We start from the raw sequence: 21,135 nt of genomic DNA on the forward strand, positions 1-21,135 counted from the left end.
AAACAAGTTACAAACAAGAAATGCAAAAACAACAGTGCAGCTGTAGAGGCAGATTTCAGAGTGGAAATACAGAGAAAAATAATAACATAATTATGATAATAATAGTAATGAAACAACAGCTGAAATAGCAACAAGGGGATTTATATGTTAGCATTGCTATAGATTGATGGATTAATAATTCAGTCAGGTTTTCATATGATCCAATACATTTCAGAGATTTGAAATATAACGAATACAGATTAGAAAAATTAAAAACGAGATGATCTCAGCATTCTTTGTTTATGAATAAAACATTTTGCCAAACTAAATATTAGGTTACAACATATTTCCATTGTTTTGTTTTCAATAATACTCCAATAGTTTCCATATCTCTAGAAATAGATTCAGGAAGTGACATTTTTTATATGATCCACTTTTCTAAGCAATAAAGTATTTTGGTGTGACTGCAGTGATAGAAGAGACATAAAACATAAACCATAAAACATAAACCATAAAACATAAACCATAAAACATAAACCATAAAACATAAACCATAAACCATAAAACAGTTAAAGTTAAACTTAACAGTTTAGTTAAACCATTAGGGACAGCAGTGCTGCAGGTTGAATAAATGAATCTTGATAAACTTTCCATTTTTGATAATTTGTTTGGATTTATATTCTTTAATCTTGTTTTCAATAGTTTCGGCTGATTCTTGGTTTTTGGTTATTTCAGTTCCTGTATTTAATGTCAGATTTAACTGGGTGTTTCTTTAGGGACGTGTCATGAATATATAAACTCACATTTCTTTAGTTCAGCTTTAGACCTGAAGCCTCTGAGAAAAGTTTAATTGGATCATTTACAGTCGAACCTGCTTGTGACATTTTAAGAAAACGGTGGCGTCGTCTGCTAACTGGCTAACGATTCATTCTGTATCGAAATCACCTCATTTCTCAATGTCTGCAACATTTCTAACATTTCTGCCCCTAAATGAAAGATGTGAATTCCAACATTATGTTGAATCTAGCTGTGGTGCCCTGAGGCAGTATTACTATTACAACTATTAATGTTTTGATATAGGTCTTTAATTAAGATAATAAAGTTTGATCCAATCAGAATCGATGTTCCACCGAGTCAAAGGCTTTAGAAAGAATCAAATCTTGTCTCTACATTCAGTGTTGTGGGCTGATCTTCCTGTGATGTTCAGATTCCTGTTGAGACTCATGGTAAATATGTATGTTAGTCATTTATAATCTGAGTTTCTGAGTGATAGTTTTTCTATTCTCAGTATATAGAATAAGAATTATGTCTTATTACATATAATAATTCCTTGTTTCATTGCAGTAGCTATAATGTGATTTTTAAACATTTCTGTAAAAGCGTAATATTTTTATGTTTTCCCAAAAGTGTTTATAAAAGTTTCCTGAGTCCATCTGGACCTGCTGTTTGTTTAATGATGACCATTAACAGCCTCATTAAGTTCTTCTGTGTAACATGGTCGCCACGTGAAGCAGTAACCATGGCAACGTCCTTATTTGAAGCAGTATAATAACAATTATAGATTTTATTTAAAAGGTGTTTTCAGGGAACATAAGCCTGGAGTCGAAACAAAAACCAAACTAAATAAAAACTGCGTGGCCCTTTTCAAAGATCTTATTAAAATCCTATTTAAATAAGATGTTTTCATTTTTCGCCCTAAGTTGCTGAGCCTATTGCTTAAAAACAGTTTCCAGTGACAGAGGGTCACCTCTAGACACAACCAGCAACTCTCAACCTGAAGCGATGTATAATTTCAAAATAAAAGCCTATTAAAATAAGAAGTTATTCCATCAAGTGAAACTGGAATAACTTTCAGGTCTTGTTAATCTCATTTAATTAGCTCTACTTCCTTAAGAAAATGAAAAGGTATGATCTTTTGTGATTTCTATTTTACAGTTCCAGTAAAGCCAGAACCAATAATAAATAATAAAGACTTTGTGGTTTTCTGAGTTAGTAATGATACTAGCTGTGTTACCTCCCCACGCCACTAGAGGCGGTAGCCGCCCCGAAAAGATGCGACTAAGGAGCAGATGTGGATGTGCTGTGGTGGCGCAGGGGTTCAGCACAGCCCACACATGGAGGCCTCAGAGGTTCGATTCCCGGCCTGGCGACCTTGACCGCATGTCTTCCCTTCTCTAACTATAAAATAAAGGCCACTAGAGCCAATAAAACCTTAAAAAACAAAACTGTAAGCTGAAGTAAATTAGAAGTTCAAAAACATACTGAGAGCGAAACTCCTTCCTAAAGGTGAAGATGTATGCAAGAACCATATGAATGAAATGATTGACCTTTGACACCTGGGTGGTGGGCGTGGCTGAAGGTATGACGGTGCGCCGTCATGATTTCTGTTGACGTGTTTAAAGCCTTATTGTTGGCCCTATTGGACGGTTTGGCTGGTCAGTCAGTGTAAATCTGTAAGATCTGAAATAAGACAAAGTGGATTAAATGGATGATTTCAACAACGAAGAAGCGGCCTGGAGTTTTTTTTACAATCCCCCAGTTATCCCAGTGAGGCACATCTAATACGGGAGGCCGCGGATAACATAGGAAATAGCGCCCCCTTCACTTCCGGAGTGCAATGGTCCCATTTCCAAACGAGGTACGACTGTCAGCGGTCCGTCCGCCCCTTCCTGTTTGCTGCAGCGAGGTGGACTTACTTTTGGTGGAGTGAGCCAGCTGAGCTACAGCAGCTGCAGCTCCTTCATTTAGAGTTGGTTAGTATTCACCTGCAGCTTTACTGCAGTTCCTCTTTTGACCGACAGGGGGAGCCAGGCGGAGGAGAAACATTCATGATGAAATCAGATTTTAGTGCTCAGTGTGTTTCTGATTCATTAGCGGAGCTGAAGAGCCACTGATGAAGATGAAGATGATGAAGATCCCAAGCCCAGCTCTTGAAAATCAACCCCACAGCATGATCATCCCTCCACCAAACTTTAGACACAGTGCACTTCTACGTTCAATCAATCTTTATTTTATAGCCGTTTTACACAAGAACAGGCAAAAACAGTGAAATAAAAGAATTAGAACCCAGTGAGACAGGAAGCAGCAGAACCTGCTGCAGTGACATGATGGATTTTCTATTCGTGGCCCTGGATGCAGCTCTAGATCCTCTTTTACCAGATCACACAGATGAGTTTGTAAAAACTGACAGAGGCACTGCTGCAGATTAGTTTACTGAATTCACAAATGTTTCATGGGCAAAAATGGTCACGATGTATTTTATTCTACCAAGTGACCATCTAAAGGTGGGAGTCTGCTGGACCCTGAAGCTGAAAAGAATTAAAACCCAATTAGATCAAATTAGACGGTTAGGGGGAGGAATAATAATAGGAAAACACAAATACAACTAAATGTAGCCGAGTCTCCCAACAAAAACACAAAACCCCCAAAGAAAAGAAAAACTTCCTCCCACTGGTGTCAATCTGAATAAAACGGCCTGTAGGTCCAGTTTAAAACAGGCCAGAGGGCGACAGGAGAAACTCTGTCCCTAAATAAAACCTAAACAAGAAAAGTTCTTTTAATCAACAATAACCATCTAGTAAACTAGCAGGCCAACCTTCACACAACAGAAATCAGGTTAGACAAGAACATGAAGCAGCCAGATGATCAGAAACGGCTCTGACCCTACAGTGAAACCAGTAAACGGCGTCTTGACGTCTCTAAAGTTTGTTTCCTATAACCATCAGTGGAGGAATCGGACATAAATGTTAATGTTAAACAAACCTGTACGGGTCATCAGCCTGCATCCGACCTCAGCATCTACCTGCTTTTAAACTAAATGCTGATTTCCTGTCTGTCTCCCTAACAAGCCAGCTGCTCCGTCACAGCGTCTTCCATATATGGGCAACAGGAAGAGGGCGCAGCAAGATGCCCCGGCTACATATGATGGGCCCCAGAGGAAGCATGAGAAGGGCTTGGGTCCCAAAAGGGAACCTTGGGGTACCCCAAACTTCAGAGGAGGAAAACTGACCTAACCAGACAGAAAAACATTTAAAGGGCTAGTAATCTGTGTTTTCCAGCCACATGGTGCCATTTATTGCCTGATCCAGCTGCTGTTCCCTCCAGTTGGTATAAAGATGCTGCACTGATCCAAAATGACTTGAGAGAAATTAGATTTTATAATTTAGCGCCTTGAAATTGGGCCTCTGTCTCTTTAACAATTCCTGCTCTCTCTCCTCAACGCCTAACATTTTAACCAGCAGCAGTTCCTGTAATGGACTCAGCTGATGCTTACAAATTGCTGCTGGCTAGTCTGAAGGAGCCGCAGCTCTGAGGAGGAGCTGCGGCCGGAAGGCGGAGCTAGGTCCACCTTGGTGTTTTGCACAGCTGAAGAAGGGATTTCTCAAACATGAAGGAATCAAGGGAACACTCCAGGTTTGATTCTAACATGCTGGAAAGATAACATTTTACACGACACCGGCCCTTTAAGAGTGACTGGTCACTTCACTCAGCAGGGAATCATCGCTTGATGATCAGAGCCAGACCAAAAGCTTCTCAATCAAACTCAGTCTAAAGGTTGGAAAACCTGAATCTGAGACTCTAGAGGTAAATCTTAACCTGACCTCTTCATCTGATTTGGTACTTTTACAAGAGTGTCTCTAGATGGGGTTAAAGGTCAAAGCAACCTGGTTCTTCTGTTCTGAAGGCCCAGAGGATGGAAATGTTCCCGATCATGGCTGGTTAAGGTCGGACAGAGTTACAGCATCAGAGTTCAGGTGTCTTGGTCAGAGTCTGACACACTCAAACTCAGAGCTGGCCTCAGGCGCAGCGGCCATGTTGATGAAGAACACCTCCTTGGCGTCAGCTGGTGCAGTGCCAGGCGGCGGCGTCTCCTTGCCACAGCCCGGGGTGGCAGGGCTCTGGTTCATCGGGGAGTATTTCTTTTCAGAGTGGTTCAGGGGACCTTTGAATCTGGCTCCTCCTGTGGCGCGGCGGCCGTGACCTTCTGCCTTTGGTCTGAAGCGCTTCAGCCTGACGGCGTCTTTGGCGTTCTGGGTGCAGGGAAGCAAGATGGCCACGTCTTTACGGAACTTGGAGCTGAGGCCGAAGTAGATCAGGGGGTTGTAGAAGCTGGCGGACTTGGCGAAGAGGCGAGTGAAGATACTGGTCAGATTGGGCACGTGGAAACCGCAGGCGGACCACATGGAGACCACTGCATAGGGAGACCAGGCCAGGATGAAGGCCGTGCAGATCACTATGGAGACCTGGAGGAGGAGACCGGAGCCATTAGACCTGCTGACTCACAGAGACTCAGAGACCGGTGGGAACTCACGATGGTGACATCTCTCTCGATCTTCCTCTGCCGGTCGGTCAGGTCTCCGTTGGCAGAAAGGGCGTTGCCCCTCTTCACCGTGTTGATGATGGACACGTAGCAGAAGAGCATGATGAGGACCGGCACGAAGAAGCAGAAGACGAAGATGGAGATGATGTAAGACCGGTAGACGGCAGAGTAGCTGGCTTTGGACCAGTCGATCTCACAAGTACCGTACCCCCGATCTGCAGAGCAGCAGCAGTGAGGGGCAGCGCCGGAGGTGGGTTTGGATCAGAACTGGGTTCTTACCTGTGTAGCTGCCCCAGCCTAGCAGCGGCGCTGCGGACCAGAACCCGGCCGTGACCCAGATGTAGAGCAGAGAGACGAAGACAGAGCTCCTGGTGATGCGATGAGCTGAAACACAAGACAGAGCCACAGGGTCAGGAGCACCTTCCAACCGAGGTTCTGGCAGTACCGAGATGAGTTCTGCTGGGCCCAGACCTCTGTTGGGGTGGCACCCTTTAATGTAGCGGGTGAAGCTGATCACCGTCAGGGTGTAGATGCTGCTGAGACCAAACACCAGTGTGAAGAACCCGTCCACCTGGAAGAGAAGCACAGAGGAGTCCTTTCTACCTAAAGCAGGACAGAGGAGTCCATCTACTCCAGTAGAGATACCTGGCAGGTCCAGACGGAGGAGACGAGGTGGCTGCTGTCCTGGAACACGTTGAAGATCTCAATGATGCCTCTGGAGTAGCCAAACACGGAGATGCTGGCATCGGAGACGGCGAGGTTAAAGGTCAGATAGTCAGTGGGCTGCAGAGACGCTCTCTGTCTCAGGAGGACAAAGAGGACGATGCTGTTCCCAAACCAGGACATCCACCCTGGGGACAGAGAGGACAGCGAACCCACCGATCAGGGTCAGTCAGAGCGCTACAGAGGACAACGAATGTTGGACCGAGGTCCAGGAGGTTCTGTAGAACCTGCAGAAGGTCCAGAAAGTTCCTCTGGTCCAGAACCCACCCAGCAGCAGGAGGTAGACCCCGATGATAGTCTCTCCCTGGTCAGAGAGAGGGGGGTCTCTGCCCCCCCCGGTGCTGAAGCTGTGATTCTTCCAGGCGGGTCCGGGTCCGGTGGCGTTGCTAAGGGACATGTTGTTGTCTGCGGTCTGACGGTCCGCTCAGCAACGGCTCTGCTGGTAATCTGAGGTAAATTTAGCGGCTGATCCTGGTTCAGCTTCCAGCTGGCGTAGAACCAACACCCAGCTGGGGAGGTCACAGGTCAGGTCACCATGGAAACCAATCTCTGATTGGCTGGATGATCAGGTGGAGCTTTCAGTTCTGCTTTGCTTCCTGTCTGGGTCAGAAACACCTGAACTCAGATCAGCAGCAGGTTCCTCTGCTGAAACCTCCTCTTCCTCCTGCTCCTCATCTTCATCATCTTCATCCTCCTCCTCATCTTCATCCTCCACCTCCTCCTCCTCCTCCTCCTGCCCACCAGGCCCTCTGAGTAAAGGGACATGATCTATCCCAGTTAGTAAAGCTAACTCTTACTCTAACCACCTTTAAATAATAATAGGAAGAAAATTCATGCAGATTAAAATTTTAGGGAAAGAAATAAGAACCAAAGAAAAGCAGGTGAGATGAGCGAAGATCAATAATATCGACACTCAGATACAATATTTAGAACATAATAACACAGGAAACAGTGATTTTTGTGATGATAAAGAGTCAGTAGAACAAGTTATGAAACATTATCAAAACCTTGAAAAGATTAGAGAGAAACAAATTGAAGAGTTGGAGAAAAAGAAATGCTCTCCCTTTATATTGGACTTTCTTTATAATAATCATTACTACTACAATAATTCATCATTTATTATTACAACTTTATTTTGTGGTTATCCAAAGCAGATGTTAGAACCCACCGCTCTTCGCCTGTGGGTGGCAGTAATGCAGCACTAAGTTGTTTGTCAACCACAAGAAGACGAAGAAGAAAATTCACACAGGAAGCGCTGCGGTCTGTTGCTAATGACGTTGTTAGCTGCGGTGTCGGAGCCCCGGGCAGCGAACCCAACCTGTCCGGAATGAGAGGGATGCGTCCCGGGAGACTGCCTGAACTCGGCCCAGCCGGAGGGCTCTGAGCCGGGGAACCTAACCGAGCCCGTCCGGCCAGAGAGCTTCGGTCTTTTGGGAGAATCTACATCCATCATGGCTTCAGGACTACGGAGGGCAGGAAGGCTGACCGCCGTGATGGCGACCAGAACCGGGGCAGGTAACGGCAGTGTTGCGCTGAGCTCCGCGGGATCCGAACCGACCGCTAGACGGGACACGGACGGCGAACCTTTCGAGGACCTGGAGTTCAGCACCGAGGTGGTTTACAGCGGCTCGGATCAGGACTCGGAGTCCGGGGACGATGAGGACGCCGTGGGTTCCGGCGGGGGTCGGAGGGGCGTGAAGCGGGAGCGGAGCGAGGACGGTCAATCTGGCCGGTCCTCCGGGGGCCCGAACCGGGCTTACAGCGACGGAAACCCCGCGCTGTCTGGAGCCAAACCCGGGAAGAAGACCCGAGGCCGGGTCAAGATCAAGATGGAGTTCATCGACAACAAGCTGCGGCGGTACACGACGTTCAGCAAGAGGAAGACCGGCATCATGAAGAAGGTGAGTCCGGAGGAATTCACGGGAAACCCCCGGAGTTCAGCACACCGGGCCCGGTTCTCTGGACCCAGTTCAGGACCCGGTTCTGGACCCAGTTCGTTGATGCTGGTCATGTCACCTGCAGCTAAGATGGTGACCAGATTGTCCAACCCAGAGACACCTGAGGAGAAACGGACAGGTGTGTGGAGGTTCTGTGGTTCTGGGAATGAATTAAGAAATAATGTTAGTTGATCAGAACCGGGTCAGGTTCTGTCCCGTCTATGGTTCCGAACCACCGTCTCTAGTTCTGGTTCTGACCCATCCCTGGTTCTGACCCGTCCCTGGTTCTGACCCGGTTCTGGTTCTGACCCGTCTGCAGGCCTATGAACTGTCCACCCTGACTGGGACCCAGGTTCTGCTGCTGGTGGCCAGTGAGACGGGTCACGTTTACACGTTCGCCACCAGGAAGCTGCAGCCCATGATCACCTCGGAGTCCGGCAAGGCGCTGATCCAGACCTGCCTCAACTCGCCCGACTCGCCGCCGCGCGCCGACCCGTCCGGCAACCAGCGCATGAGCGCCACCGGCTTCGAGGAGACCGACCTGACCTACCAGGTGGCCGAGGCGGACGCCACCGCCGAGGGCGCCAAGGTACGGGGGAGACGGATCGCCGGTCCGTCCGGGCCCGGTTCTGTTCACGACGTCTGCTCTGTCTCGGTAGGATCCGGTGAAGCCGGCCTTCGCCCCACCTTCCTCCTCTTCCTCCGGCCCCCTGCAGAGCGGCGCCCCCTCCTGGCAGCCTCCGGCCTCCTCCAGCAACGGCGCGGTGCTGAAGGCTCCTGCAGGTGTGGTTCTCCCTGGAGGACTCACCTTGATGTCAGGTAGGAGGGCGTGGTCTCTTCGAACCAATCAGAAACAGCCTGGCTGCTGAGACATTGAGCGACAGCAGGCGCAAATCGTGGCACTTCCGGTGACAGCTGCTTAGGCGCCAGCGACCTGCTGCTGGCCCCTGGGACGGTGCCTGTTGTTACACGAGAAGGACAGCAGGGGGAGCTCTGACCAGCAGGGGGAGCTCTGACTATGTGTTAGGGGGTTAGAAGAAGAGAAAGCAAGAGAGTAATGAGAACCGAAGCTGAGCTACATCTGATGCCTGCTCATTTCACTATAGCAGCACCACAGCAGAGCCACGGCCAGCAGCTACAGCTTAATCAGCAACTTCTTCTTCTTTGACGTTTGTCATGGCTTTTGTCCATCCATCCATTTTCTTTGCACCCATGTCCCTTGGGGGGATGGGGAGGGTACAGGTCACCCTGGACAGGTCGCCAGTCTGTCGCAGGGCAGCGCAGGACTGTGGGGGGAGGCCGGGGTACCCGCAGAGAGACCCGGGCCAGGAATCGAACCCAGAGCCTTCTTGCTGCAAGGCAACAGCTCCACTGTGCAGCCCCCGCAGCTTTTGTGTCAGACTGAAAATGCATGGTTTTATTTCAAACCAAAAACAAGAAATGTATGCGCCGTCACGGATTCGGTGGCTGATACACCACAGCTTCTGTCAGATTGAATATCAATGAATTTATTAAAAAAGGAAGGAAGGATTTGCTGTGTCTCTTTGCAATAATCACATATGCCCTGGTCTATTATGGATACAGTCACAAATGTCAATTTAAAATGTCTAATGTATGACACATAACATGCTCATATATTCTTAACTCTGGTGCAAAAAAACGGATTGAAAATCGATTTATTTACTGTGTTGTACAAACATGATTGCATCATCATAATACTCGTACAAACTTTTATGTATTCTGTGTTTTTCTTTATTTTATTTGCTTATGAACACGCTGAGGCTCACAATCAGCTTGTGTGTTTCTGCCGCCTGTAAACGGAACTGAAGCTGATTAGATCCAGTGGGCTGGAGGAGAAAAGCTGAACTGCTACAATCTGCTTCACTTGGTCCAGGAGGTTCACCAAGCGGCCGGACAGTGAATGCAACTCTGTCTGTTCCATCTGTATGACATGTCTGGTTGGAACATTTCATGATTTTCAGCATTAAAAAACTGTTTTTACGCTTAACCAAATCTAATCCTTTATATAGTGTACACTCGTCCCAAACTGAGGTTCTGGTCCAGAAACCTGTAAGATCAAAATGAACTGCGATAGTGTCTGAACATCCCCACCCTACACTGAATGCACCGCACAGGGAACGTCAGACCGACTCTGACCATCCTGGCTGACCGTCTGGAACGAAGCTGAAATCGGCTACTGGTTGTAGCTTAAAGGCGATTATTACGGAATGAAAGCTGCTTCATCATAAAGGCTCAGATGTCTGAACACTTTCTGTTCAGCGCACAGTCTGGATATTATCACTGATTTCAGTCATAATGCAAAACAGCATCAGTATTTCTAATATTTCAAACCATCCATGAACATGACGGCCATAATGGCTAACAGGCTAACTCCCGTTAGCCATAGTGAAGGCTATGGCTAACTATAGCCTTCACTATGGCCAACGGGCTAACTCCCGTTAGCCATAGTGAAGGCTATGGCTAACTATAGCCTTCACTATGGCTAACGGGCTAACTCCCGTTAGCCATAGTGAAGGCTATGGCTAACTATAGCCTTCACTATGGCTAACGGGCTAACTCCCGTTAGCCATAGTGAAGGCTAACGGGCTAACTCCCGTTAGCCTTCACTATGGCTTCGGCTGCTTTCCTCTGGTTACCGAGCTGCACACCTGTGTTGCGTTCAGGGTGCATAGGAAATCTACACAACTATACCCTTTTGTACAACCTAAATATGAGATTATCACGTTTATACAATATAATTATTACATTTGCACAATATGAATATTACAGTTATACATTATCATGTTTGTATAAAATAATTATTACATTATAACGTGATAGCGCTCACTTTTATGATAGCAACACACTTCCGCAGTAAATGATTTTCTATCAGGTTTTTTTGCACCACAGAGTTGAGAATATAAACACGTTTTCACTGAGGATCTTTAAATGTGTGAAATTTTAAATTGACATTTGTGACTGTATCCAAAATAGACCAGGGCATATTTGATTATTGCAAAGAGACGCAGCAATTAATAGGAAATGCAAAAGAAAATGTTTTCTTCTTCCTTTTTCTTTTTTTAATAAATTCATTGATATTCAATCTGACACAGAAGCTGCGGTGTATAAGCCACCGAATCCATGACGGTGCATACATTTTGTGTTTTTGTTTTAAAATAAATTTCATACATTTTCAGTCTGACACAAAAGCCGTGGCATTCGTCAAAGAAGCAAGAAGTTGCCGTGATTAAACTGGTATCTCGCCGGTGGACATAAATACAGTAAAGTAATATTATAATCACAATATATACACAATAATATGTCCATCTTACTTGTGACATGTTGTCTGTGGAGCCTCACATCAATAGTCCATCGATCAGAACAACAATATCCTCAGTGCTGAGGCATCTTCTGCTGTTTGGTTGAGCAAAGTAGGAGGGACGACCTCTCCAAGATGGCCGCCGTATTTCCTGCTCCGGAGCAGCCAATGCGGGGTCTACTCTTATGTCTATGTCGTCAGGTCGTGGCAGCCCGTGGCACCTAAGCAGCTGTCACCGGAAGAGCCGGGACAGCTGCCGGTGCCACGATTTAAGCTCGCCCTGCTGGAGACAGTAGACAGGAAGTGATGCGGGACGTAAACTGGTTTTCACTTCCTGTCAGCGTTCTGGATCACATCGTGTCTTCTCAGCAGCATCGTGGTTCTGTTCTCTGCTGCTAACGTCGCTCTGTGGCTCCGCCCCCTCCTTCACCTGTCCACAGGTGCCCCGCTGCCCCCCGGCTCCCACACCATCCCCCTCAGCCAGCTGCAGGGCCCCGCCCCCGCCGCCACGCTTCAGGCTCCGCCCACTCAGCCGGCCACGCTGCTCCGCCTCCCCGCTACCGTTTCTCTGACAGGTCAGCACAGGCTCCGCCCCTTCTCTCTGAGTGGCTCATGGCAACAGCTTAAGGCGTTCTTATTGGTCCAAACCAGCTGAGGTAACATGATTTTATCAGAACCAGAACTTCTCCAGTGGTGAGGGGAGAAGCAGGTCCTTGTTCATGCTTACCTGAAGAACAATCCTCCGGCCACCAGGTGGCAGCAGCGTCACGGATCCGCTCCCAGTGCTCGGTGCGCCCTCTGCCCCCTACGAAGTGTGGACTAGTGGTGGGCGGATGCAACCTGGGGAAGCGTCCAGCCTGTTGCTCTGCTCTTTGCTCATCTGCTTCTGCGTTCGGGGACAAGTGGCTCGGCCGCCTTTCATCGATTTCTCAGTCAAACAATTCATACAATCAGGTCAAGATTGTAACTTTCAGTTTAATTGGCAGCTAATAAAATGAATAAATAATCACATTGTTGTGTGGAGGTAAGTGTGCAGGAACGAGTCGTCCATTTGGGACATTTACCTGAGAACCGTAACGGTCAGCAGAAATGTCATGAACAACGATGTCATCAGCACGTTACTGTGACCTGACCCCTTGTTTCAATAACGAGTATAACTTACTGTTGACAATCCAATAATCAGATCAAAGTTGGTCCAGGTCTGTTACTATGGTAAAATCATAGTTACGTCACAGACTGTGGAGAGGAAACAGACACGTTTTCCAGCTGATGGATGAATTTATTTCAGTTTTCAAAGTAACTGCCGTTCCTGGCAGTGAATTAACTACACTATACATCATGTCTGCTTATGTTTTATGATCTCAAGGTGGCCAAAAAATGTTTTCCATTTGCTCTTGAACAAAATGGCCGCCATTCCAGGATGAACATTTACAAAGGCTCTGGTGGCACCAGGCCAGCTACCAGAGCGTTGATGGAAGTTGAACTGGTTCTGAAACCAAAGTGAAAAACGGCTCAGAAGTTAGAAAATCAGGTTTAAACTGCAGACCAACAAAAATAACATCTAAAAAACAAGTTTTCTTCCTGAACCACATCAGTGCAACAGTTTGATGTACAAAATAAATAAAACCTTTTCAGCTCCTGGTACCAAACATGAAAACACTGAATGTTTTTTCTGCTGTCACTTTCAGCCACAAACTTTTAATTGAAATATCTACATCATGTTTGGTCTCTGATGCTCCTGCATGGATTCATGTATTTACAGACACTGCAGTGGTCAGAATGAATAAATGAAGATAAAGTATGTTTTATCACACAGAATGATGTTTACATTATTATACATCTGAACTTATTTACTGTGTTTCTCAGGTTTTATCCGTTTTATCCGTTAATTTGAAGCTGATTTACTGCATCTGATAATCTAATCATGTTAAAAATGCCCTCACCTGCTCTCCTTTCTGTCATTAACCTCATTTTGATATCTTCTGCTGTCCTCAGAACTAGTTTAAGAATTAATAACCGATTAATACATATCCAATAAGCTACCTGAAGGTCTCACCTGAGCTTCCTCCTCCTTCAGCATCACTATTCCAGCTGTTGTCCTGAATAGTTAATACAGGATAATGTCATTTTATTTATACAGCACATTTTCAGCAACAAGGCCGTTCAAATGTTTTACATGAATTAAAAGGAAATGCAAACAAAACAACGAACCAAAGAGAGAAGAAGAGAAAGTAAACTAGTTGCTACGTTTCCTCTGGTTTCTGCATCTGAATAGTTGGAACTCGACGGTTTCTGATGAAATAAGCTAAATGATCTAATTCCTTTTCTGGGCTGAGGTGATGTAAACGGATTCCGATTCCATTTCTGGGCTGTATAATATTGATCTGAATAGTGCGTACTCCATAATTTCTATTAGTAATAAGCTAAAACGTATTGCACATGTTCAGTGGCCATCAGCTGCTGCTCACACTAACATCACGCTGAACAGCTAAAGGCTCATTTTTCTGCCGTTTCCTTGTGATAAATAAGACATTGTGACTAGAGTAGCTTCATTTTAGCAGTAAAATTTTGGACGTGTGAATTAAAACAACTCAACCAAAAGGATTTGGTGCTAAATATGAAAGTAACTGACAAGATGTTGTAAACAAGCCGTTTTCATGGCAACATCCCCAGCAGACTGTTTACCTGTTACTCACTCTGAGCCAATCAGAGAGGGAGGAAACGCTGTGTTGTGCCTTCAAAGTAAAAGCACGCTAATGGAAGATTTTAACATTTTCCACAACTGTGGTGAAATTATTGGGTAGGATGAAGACACCTGGCGGGGGGGGCACTCGGCCCCCAGACTCCCCCGGCCCCTACGCCTGTGTGTGGATTCTTACACCGTTTGTGTCGATTTTTTTTTTTTATCGCCAAGAGAATTGTTTTTTTTTTTCAACTTTTGTGACTTAATCTTGACAAATAAGTCAGTCACCAAACATGGATTTGTTGTAATTTTTCATGACGGGTATAAGAGGGAAGCTGCTGACAGCAGGGCACAAAGAAAATCCTCTAATGTGAAATATGACTGGATAAAAGATTTCTAGTTCATTTTGGTGGCTCAAACAATCACACATAATCAGCCACGTTCCTCATTTTACAGTTGTCATGAAATTCTGACTGTGTTTTTGTACGACTTTACTCGTATTTAAAAGTTTGGCTTCCATCATTAACCAGCAGCTCACAGCAAAGGGCCAGGAAGTAGACATTACATTAGTTTCACAATTATTCAGTCAAAACATTTCCAAACACAATAATCTGAAAAACCTTTTACTCATAAAAATTGTTTTTTACAAAACAAAAAAATGTTTTTTTTGTTGTTTTTTTTTAAATCACTAATTTTAGTTTGAAACTTTTATTTTTGCATGTCAGGAGTTTTTGGTTGAGTCTAATTATTTTTTTAAGCTCCTGTTTTTTCTCCCTTTTCTTTCTTACAACTTTATTTGCTTTTACGAAGCTTACATGAACATCCGGGGCGGGGCTTAAGGACGAGCCGTGTAAGACGTGTTCTGATTGGTTGGCGCTGACTAAAGCGGATGACTGTGTCCGGAGCTGCAGGGCTCCGGTGGCGGGACACAGAATGTGAAGGTCAGTCATCTTTACAACATTTCACCGTTTAGCAGCTACTGAAGTGTCCACCTGGTTTCATAGAAGAAATCTTACACAAATTATGACGACAGTCGCATATTTAGTCTGCCGCGATCCCCGGTAGCATATTGTGCTAGCTAATGTTAGCACTGGGTAACGTTCATTAACTAGGCTTGTGTTTAAGCCTAACGCGCCCCGTGATGTCATCACAGGTGGCCATTTGTAGTTTTTAACCGTACATACCATTAACATTAACGCCTGTCTTCATGTTGAATTCTTTAACCGCTGCTGAGTGGGATTAAGAGTGGAAAATACCAAATGATCTGGAGGAAATGTGTTAAAAACTTGTGTAATCCTCCGTGTGTGTGTGTGTGTGTGTGTGTGTGTGTGTGTGTGTTAACTAGCATTGAAGCTAAAGTGGGAAAACAGCGGATCTTTGCTCCAATGTTACGTTAATCTGCACCACATGTCAAGTGACAGCAGATGATTTATTTATTTGTCCATGAGGGGAGACAATGTAACAATATATTTTCTTCCAGATGTAAAATGCTGGTAGATATTCACATAATTTCTGTGTTTTTATTCTGAATTAGATGTAATTTGCCTGTTGCTGTGTGATGATATTACATTAAACTGGTGTTCTCCTGAATCCCAGTCTGACCAGCAGTGTGCAGCTGAAGCAGGACAGGCTTGTAGGTCTGACTGATTCCTGATGATCAGAACATGAGGATGGAGAGACCAGCAAGTGTTGAGTCAGCAGCTCAGGTAGGGAAGGAAGTGTTGCTTTTAGGGGCCAGGTGAGTTTGGCTAACTATATTTATACAGTTTATTTATTGGGTTTAAAACTAATACTTCTTCTTCTCTGTTATATTTTCTGCATTATTTTTAGTACAGATAATCGGCGTACTGTACTGTCTGCTGGTGGTTTAAATTGGTTTCAGCTACATTCAAAAAAACCTTCAGATTTTACTAAATATTTCAGTTTGCTCTTTCTCAGTAACTTCAGAGTTACACTCTGATATATTTCTGCAGTTTCTCTTGTTGTGATACAGAAACTGAACATTTAACTTCCTGAGATATCGTCAGTTTATTTTCAGCTAAAACCCTTAAAAAGATTTTAGGGCTTATTGGGTTTTATAAAAATGTAACGTTAATAATAATGTACATAAATATCATCACTTGCTCGTATTTTTTGTGTCTCAGTTTTTCAGGTTTAAAGCTTCTTGATGCGTTTCTGAGCCACGACTGAGACTCTCCATGATGATCACCAGGACAGAGGAGCCACATCGACATCCAAGCACCTCGCTGACCAGTACAGTGACCATCAGTCCACAGTCGGCTGGATCATCACAACATGGACTGCAGAAATGACCCAGAAAATATAGAATTTAAATATTTTAACCACCCAGAACATTATTGGGAAAAGCCTTTGTTACTTGGACTAGGAACTTTGAAAAACCCTTTTTGACCATCTCCAGTAAACACAACCAACACAAACACCTCCTTCACCTCCACTCACCTTCTCCCCTCCATCGCTCTCTGTTCTCATACACCTCCCCCCTCCCCCCACCTTTTCTTCACTTCCCAATCTCCTCCTCCTCTTTATCCTGCACAGCACATAAATCACTAAAGCTCCACTGAGTCCAGCCCAAACGGAGCAGCACCAGGACATGCCAGCCATATTCCACATCCCAACCAGCAGGGGGCCCCCTGGAGCACCATACACCGACCACAAACATGGTTCTTGATGTCCAGTGAGGGTGCTCTACCTAGGAGGAATCCATATGGGTCAGAACCAATCGTGGTGGGCCCGCGGACCTCGAGAGTGAAAATTCTCAAGCCTAAGTTACCTTCAGTCCTTTTAGGTTCATTTCTGTTTGTTTTATGATGGTTATCAGATTATTAAAAAGTATTCTTATAAAGTTCGTCTCTATTGTTTGAATTATTGTAGGCTCCTGACCTTTGACCCATTCTGGCCCTGCTGTCTGGTCCATGTGGACTCGAGTGAGATTCTGGTTCTGTCTGTTCTGCAGGAGCCGGAGTCTCCATTCAGGTTCAGCCCAGCAGTCAGCAAACGTCCAATCACAGCGGCTCTGACGCATGCAGCCCCGCCCCCTCCACAGGTAACCCTGTGCCCACAGGCGGGTGTTCACAGAGAAAAGACTTTTATTGTGACAGGGCTCTGATCTACTTCCTGTTTGTGTCTTGGCAGCCGGTCTCTCTGAGGTCTCTTCCTCCTCCTCCTCTTCCTCCACGGCGGGTCACATGATGTACCCCGGCGGTCCCACGGTGATGTACGCCACCCCAAGCCCCTCTCTGCTCAACGCCTTCCCCCCCGGCCATGCCCCGCCCCACGACCCAGGTATGATCCGTTCACGCCCGGCCCGGGTCGGAACCAGAACTCTGATTGGTCCCTGCGGCTCTGTGTGACAGGTGCGGTCCAGCAGGTCTTCCTCACATCTCTTCCTCCGGTTCCTGCTCAGATCCCGGTTTCTGCTGTGCAGCTGCACCCGGTAACACACACACACACACACACACTCTGCCCTGTGGTACCGGGTTGAACTGACCCCAGAACCAGAACTCTGCTTGTTTGTCCAGATGGTGATCGGCGCACCCGGCGGCGGCCTGGCGGAGCTGCAGGTGGTCAGTCTGGACGTTCACCAGCCCAAGGACAATTGAAGGTCATGTGACCTCATCACCTGTCGCTCCTTGGTGTCACATGATGAAGGGACCCTTTCCATTGGAAATTATACAGGACATTTTCAAAATAAAAGCCTCGATAGAGGAAGCTGGCTGGAAAATGATGTCATCATGATGTCATCCTGATGTCAGGCCGACAGACCTGAAGATGAGAAAAACTTTATTTACACGCTGCTGTTTGACGGACAACCAGCAGACTGAGTTCGGACCTGGTTCAGTTCTGATCCGGTTCTGACTGCTGAGTGAAGAAGAGCAGCTTCACTGATGATGCAGCAGAATGGATCAGTGCATGGTTCTGACTACTCTTCTCTGGCCCGGTTCTGACCCAAACAGCTGATCAGGTCGACATGAAGACTGTTGTTGTGTTTTTACTGAAACGAATAAAGTTTTTATTGCTCCTGGAAACTTATTCATGCTCTTCCTTTGTTTGTTCTGCTCTGATTGGTTGATTCTATGGTTACCAGAGAACTCTGACTCGGCTAACTAACGTTTAGCCTCAGCTAGCTCAATGCTGACCTTTGACCTAATTTAGACGAACGCCAAAGGCAGAACTCGGTGCTGGACCGACCCTGGACAGGCAGACATGTTAACACAGATGGTCATCAGGTAGATCTGCTGTGCAGATGAATAATAATAATAATTTAATTTGTGCCCCACTTTTCATTAGAAAAAATCTCAAAGTGCTGCACAGTGCAACTAAAATCGTAGATAAAATCAGCATAAAAATCATGTGGAGGCAGAGCAGGTTTGCTCAAATAGAAAGTCTTTAAGCCTCTTGAAGTCATCCAGTGGTTGTGCAGATAATCAGGGAGAGTCAGAGACGGGGGGGCAGCACAGCCTGATCCTCCATGGTCCTTAATCTGGGTGGAGGAAGCTGCAGTCTGGTGATCGTACAGACCTGGTGGATGAATGTGGAACGAGAAGGTCCTTCAGATAATCTGGTTCTGTTTAAACATTGATGGGTGATGAGAGCGATTTTGTACTGAATTCTGTAGCTAACAGGAAGGTCATGCAGAATCGGTTTAATACGGGCAGATTTCCGGACTCGGTAGAATCCTGGCTGAGCTGTTTGGATGTATTGAAGCTTCTGATGATGTTTTTATGGATTCCAATGAACAGAGTTGCAGCAGTCGAGCCTGGAGGAGATGAAGAGTCTCTGCATCAGAGAAAGAGAGAGATGGACGAGTTTTGGAGATATGAAGATGAAAGAAACAGGTTTTAAATAGATGCTTAATGTGATTTTCAAATGTAAGATGAGAATCCATTCTAACTCCAAGATCTGTAACTGGTGGAAAGGGGGACGACCTGTCCAGAAAGAAAACAGTCGTCAGAGTTGAAGATTGAACCTGGTGAGGTGTTCAGACCAACATGGCCTCAGTTTGGAGCAGTTTAACTGAAGAAAGTTCTGATTCATCCACGTCCTCATCTCTTCACGTGGTGAAGGCAGTGAGTGAAAATGATGATGATGATGACGATGATGATGATGATGATGATGATGATGATGATGATGATGATGATCCAGTTCTAATGTAAAGTTGTATATCGTCGGCATGGCAGTGGAAGGAGAAGCCGATTCATGATTTGACCCAAAGGCAGCATGTAGAGGGAAAGTAGCAGAGCCCACAGGACCACTATTTGTGGTTACACAAGAACTTTGCATTCTAGATGTAAAGACCCAGGATGGATCTCAGCTGCTCTGGTCAGTCAGTGTAAATAATAATGAACTTTTGTAATTGTTCATTAGGGCACATTGTGGAGAGGGTTAATATTTATTTAATAAAGAAAGCTACATTATTCAACTGGTAGAGGGACTATGGAGTGAAAATAGTCTCAAAATATCTGCGTGTATAAAAATATGTGTGTGTAATACTGGATTTGTAAAACTTAAACATAAAATAAAGCTTCCGGTTGGCCGGTGGAAAAGGGGCACAAGTGGTCTGAAAAACGACCACTAGGTGGCGGAATGGTTCGCTGGCCGGAGAAATAGGCAGGAAAACCCAGAAGCAGACGGAGCGTCCCGGTGGTCTGTAGGAGCGTCCCGGTGGTCTGTACGGAGCGTCCCGGTGGTCTGTACGGAGCGTCCCGGTGGTCTGGACGGAGCGTCCCGGTGGTCTGTACGGAGCGTCCCGGTGGTCTGTACGGAGCGTCCCGGTGGTCTGGACGGAGCGTCCCGGTGGTGTACGGAGCGTCCCGGTGGTCTGTACGGAGCGTCCCGGTGGTCTGTACGGAGCGTCCCGGTGGTCTGTACGGAGCGTCCCGGTGGTCTGTACGGAGCGTCCCGGTGGTCTGTACGGAGCGTCCCGGTGGTCTGTACGGAGCGTCCCGGTGGTCTGTACGGAGCGTCCCGGTGGTCTGTACGGAGCGTCCCGGTGGTCTGTACGGAGCGTCCCGGTGGTCTGTACGGAGCGTCCCGGTGGTCTGTACGGAGCGTCCCGGTGGTCTGGACGGAGCGTCCCGGTGGTCTGGACGGAGCGTCCCGGTGGTGTACGGAGCGTCCCGGTGGTCTGTCCTCTGAAGGAGCGAAACCTGCAGGCTTTGCTCTGCGGTTATAATGAGACATGGAGTAATTATAAATGATTTCAGGTTTTATATGGCTGGTATTTTGATTCTCTGCCCTCCTCATGTTTCTGTTAGCGGGAGCTAATGTTTATGTGAGCTATGCTACGTTAGCTGTTGGGAGCTAATGTTTATGTGAGCTATGCTACGTTAGCTGTTGGAAGCTAATGTTTATGTGAGCTATGCTACGTTAGCTGTTGGGAGCTAATGTTTATGTGAGCTATGCTACGTTAGCTGTTGGGAGCTAATGTTTATGTGAGCTATGCTACGTTAGCTGTTGGGAGCTAATGTTTATGTGAGCTATGCTACGTTAGCTGTGGGAGCTAATGTTTATGTGAGCTATGCTACGTTAGCTGTTGGGAGCTAATGTTTATGTGAGCTATGCTACGTTAGCTGTTGGGAGCTAATGTTTATGTGAGCTATGCTACGTTAGCTGTTGGGAGCTAATGTTTATGTGAGCTATGCTACGTTAGCTGTTGGGAGCTAATGTTTATGTGAGCTATGCTACGTTAGCTGTTGGGAGCTAATGTTTATGTGAGCTATGCTACGTTAGCTGTTGGGAGCTAATGTTTATGTGAGCTATGCTACGTTAGCTGTTGGGAGCTAATGTTTATGTGAGCTATGCTACGTTAGCTGTTGGGAGCTAATGTTTATGTGAGCTATGCTACGTTAGCTGTTGGGAGCTAATGTTTATGTGAGCTATGCTACGTTAGCTGTTGGGAGCTAATGTTTATGTGAGCTATGCTACGTTAGCTGTTGGGAGCTAATGTTTATGTGAGCTATGCTACGTTAGCTGTTGGGAGCTAATGTTTATGTGAGCTATGCTACGTTAGCTGTTGGGAGCTAATGTTTATGTGAGCTATGCTACGTTAGCTGTTGGGAGCTAATGTTTATGTGAGCTATGCTACGTTAGCTGTTGGGAGCTAATGTTTATGTGAGCTATGCTACGTTAGCTGTTGGGAGCTAATGTTTATGTG

General features: G+C 46.0%; 2 protein-coding genes across 4 annotated transcripts; one reads left to right on the top strand and one right to left on the bottom strand.

The window, feature by feature from the left end:
- Positions 1 to 2,966: 2,966 nt before the first annotated feature.
- On the bottom strand, positions 2,967 to 6,730 carry opn6a (opsin 6, group member a). The gene is made up of 6 exons (XM_008420807.3): positions 6,290 to 6,730; positions 5,945 to 6,150; positions 5,771 to 5,870; positions 5,579 to 5,683; positions 5,291 to 5,514; positions 2,967 to 5,222 (listed from the first exon to the last, which is right to left on the bottom strand). The coding sequence occupies exons 1-6, from the start codon at positions 6,417 to 6,419 to the stop codon at positions 4,743 to 4,745; spliced, it is 1,245 nt and encodes a 414-aa protein (XP_008419029.1). The 5' UTR covers positions 6,420 to 6,730; the 3' UTR covers positions 2,967 to 4,742.
- A 499-nt stretch (positions 6,731 to 7,229) lies between these two features.
- Positions 7,230 to 18,011, top strand: LOC103471615 (serum response factor-like). Of its 3 annotated transcripts, none has more exons than XM_008420747.3 (8): positions 7,230 to 7,923; positions 8,279 to 8,548; positions 8,619 to 8,778; positions 11,719 to 11,853; positions 16,936 to 17,025; positions 17,115 to 17,264; positions 17,336 to 17,415; positions 17,481 to 18,011. In XM_008420747.3, exons 1-8 carry the CDS (start codon positions 7,474 to 7,476, stop codon positions 17,505 to 17,507), a joined length of 1,362 nt encoding a protein of 453 aa, XP_008418969.2. In that variant the 5' UTR covers positions 7,230 to 7,473; the 3' UTR covers positions 17,508 to 18,011. The 3 variants fall into 3 exon arrangements, with proteins under 3 accessions (XP_008418969.2, XP_008418961.2, XP_008418976.2); XM_008420739.3 differs by having other exon boundaries at positions 7,233 to 7,923; positions 17,501 to 18,011; XM_008420754.3 differs by lacking the exon at positions 11,719 to 11,853 and having other exon boundaries at positions 7,235 to 7,923; positions 17,501 to 18,011.
- The last annotated feature ends 3,124 nt before the right edge of the window (positions 18,012 to 21,135 follow it).

The sequence above is a fragment of the Poecilia reticulata genome, chromosome 1, assembly GCF_904066995.2.
Source record: "Poecilia reticulata chromosome 1, P_reticulata-male-v2, whole genome shotgun sequence".
Lineage (NCBI taxonomy): Eukaryota > Metazoa > Chordata > Actinopteri > Cyprinodontiformes > Poeciliidae > Poecilia > Poecilia reticulata.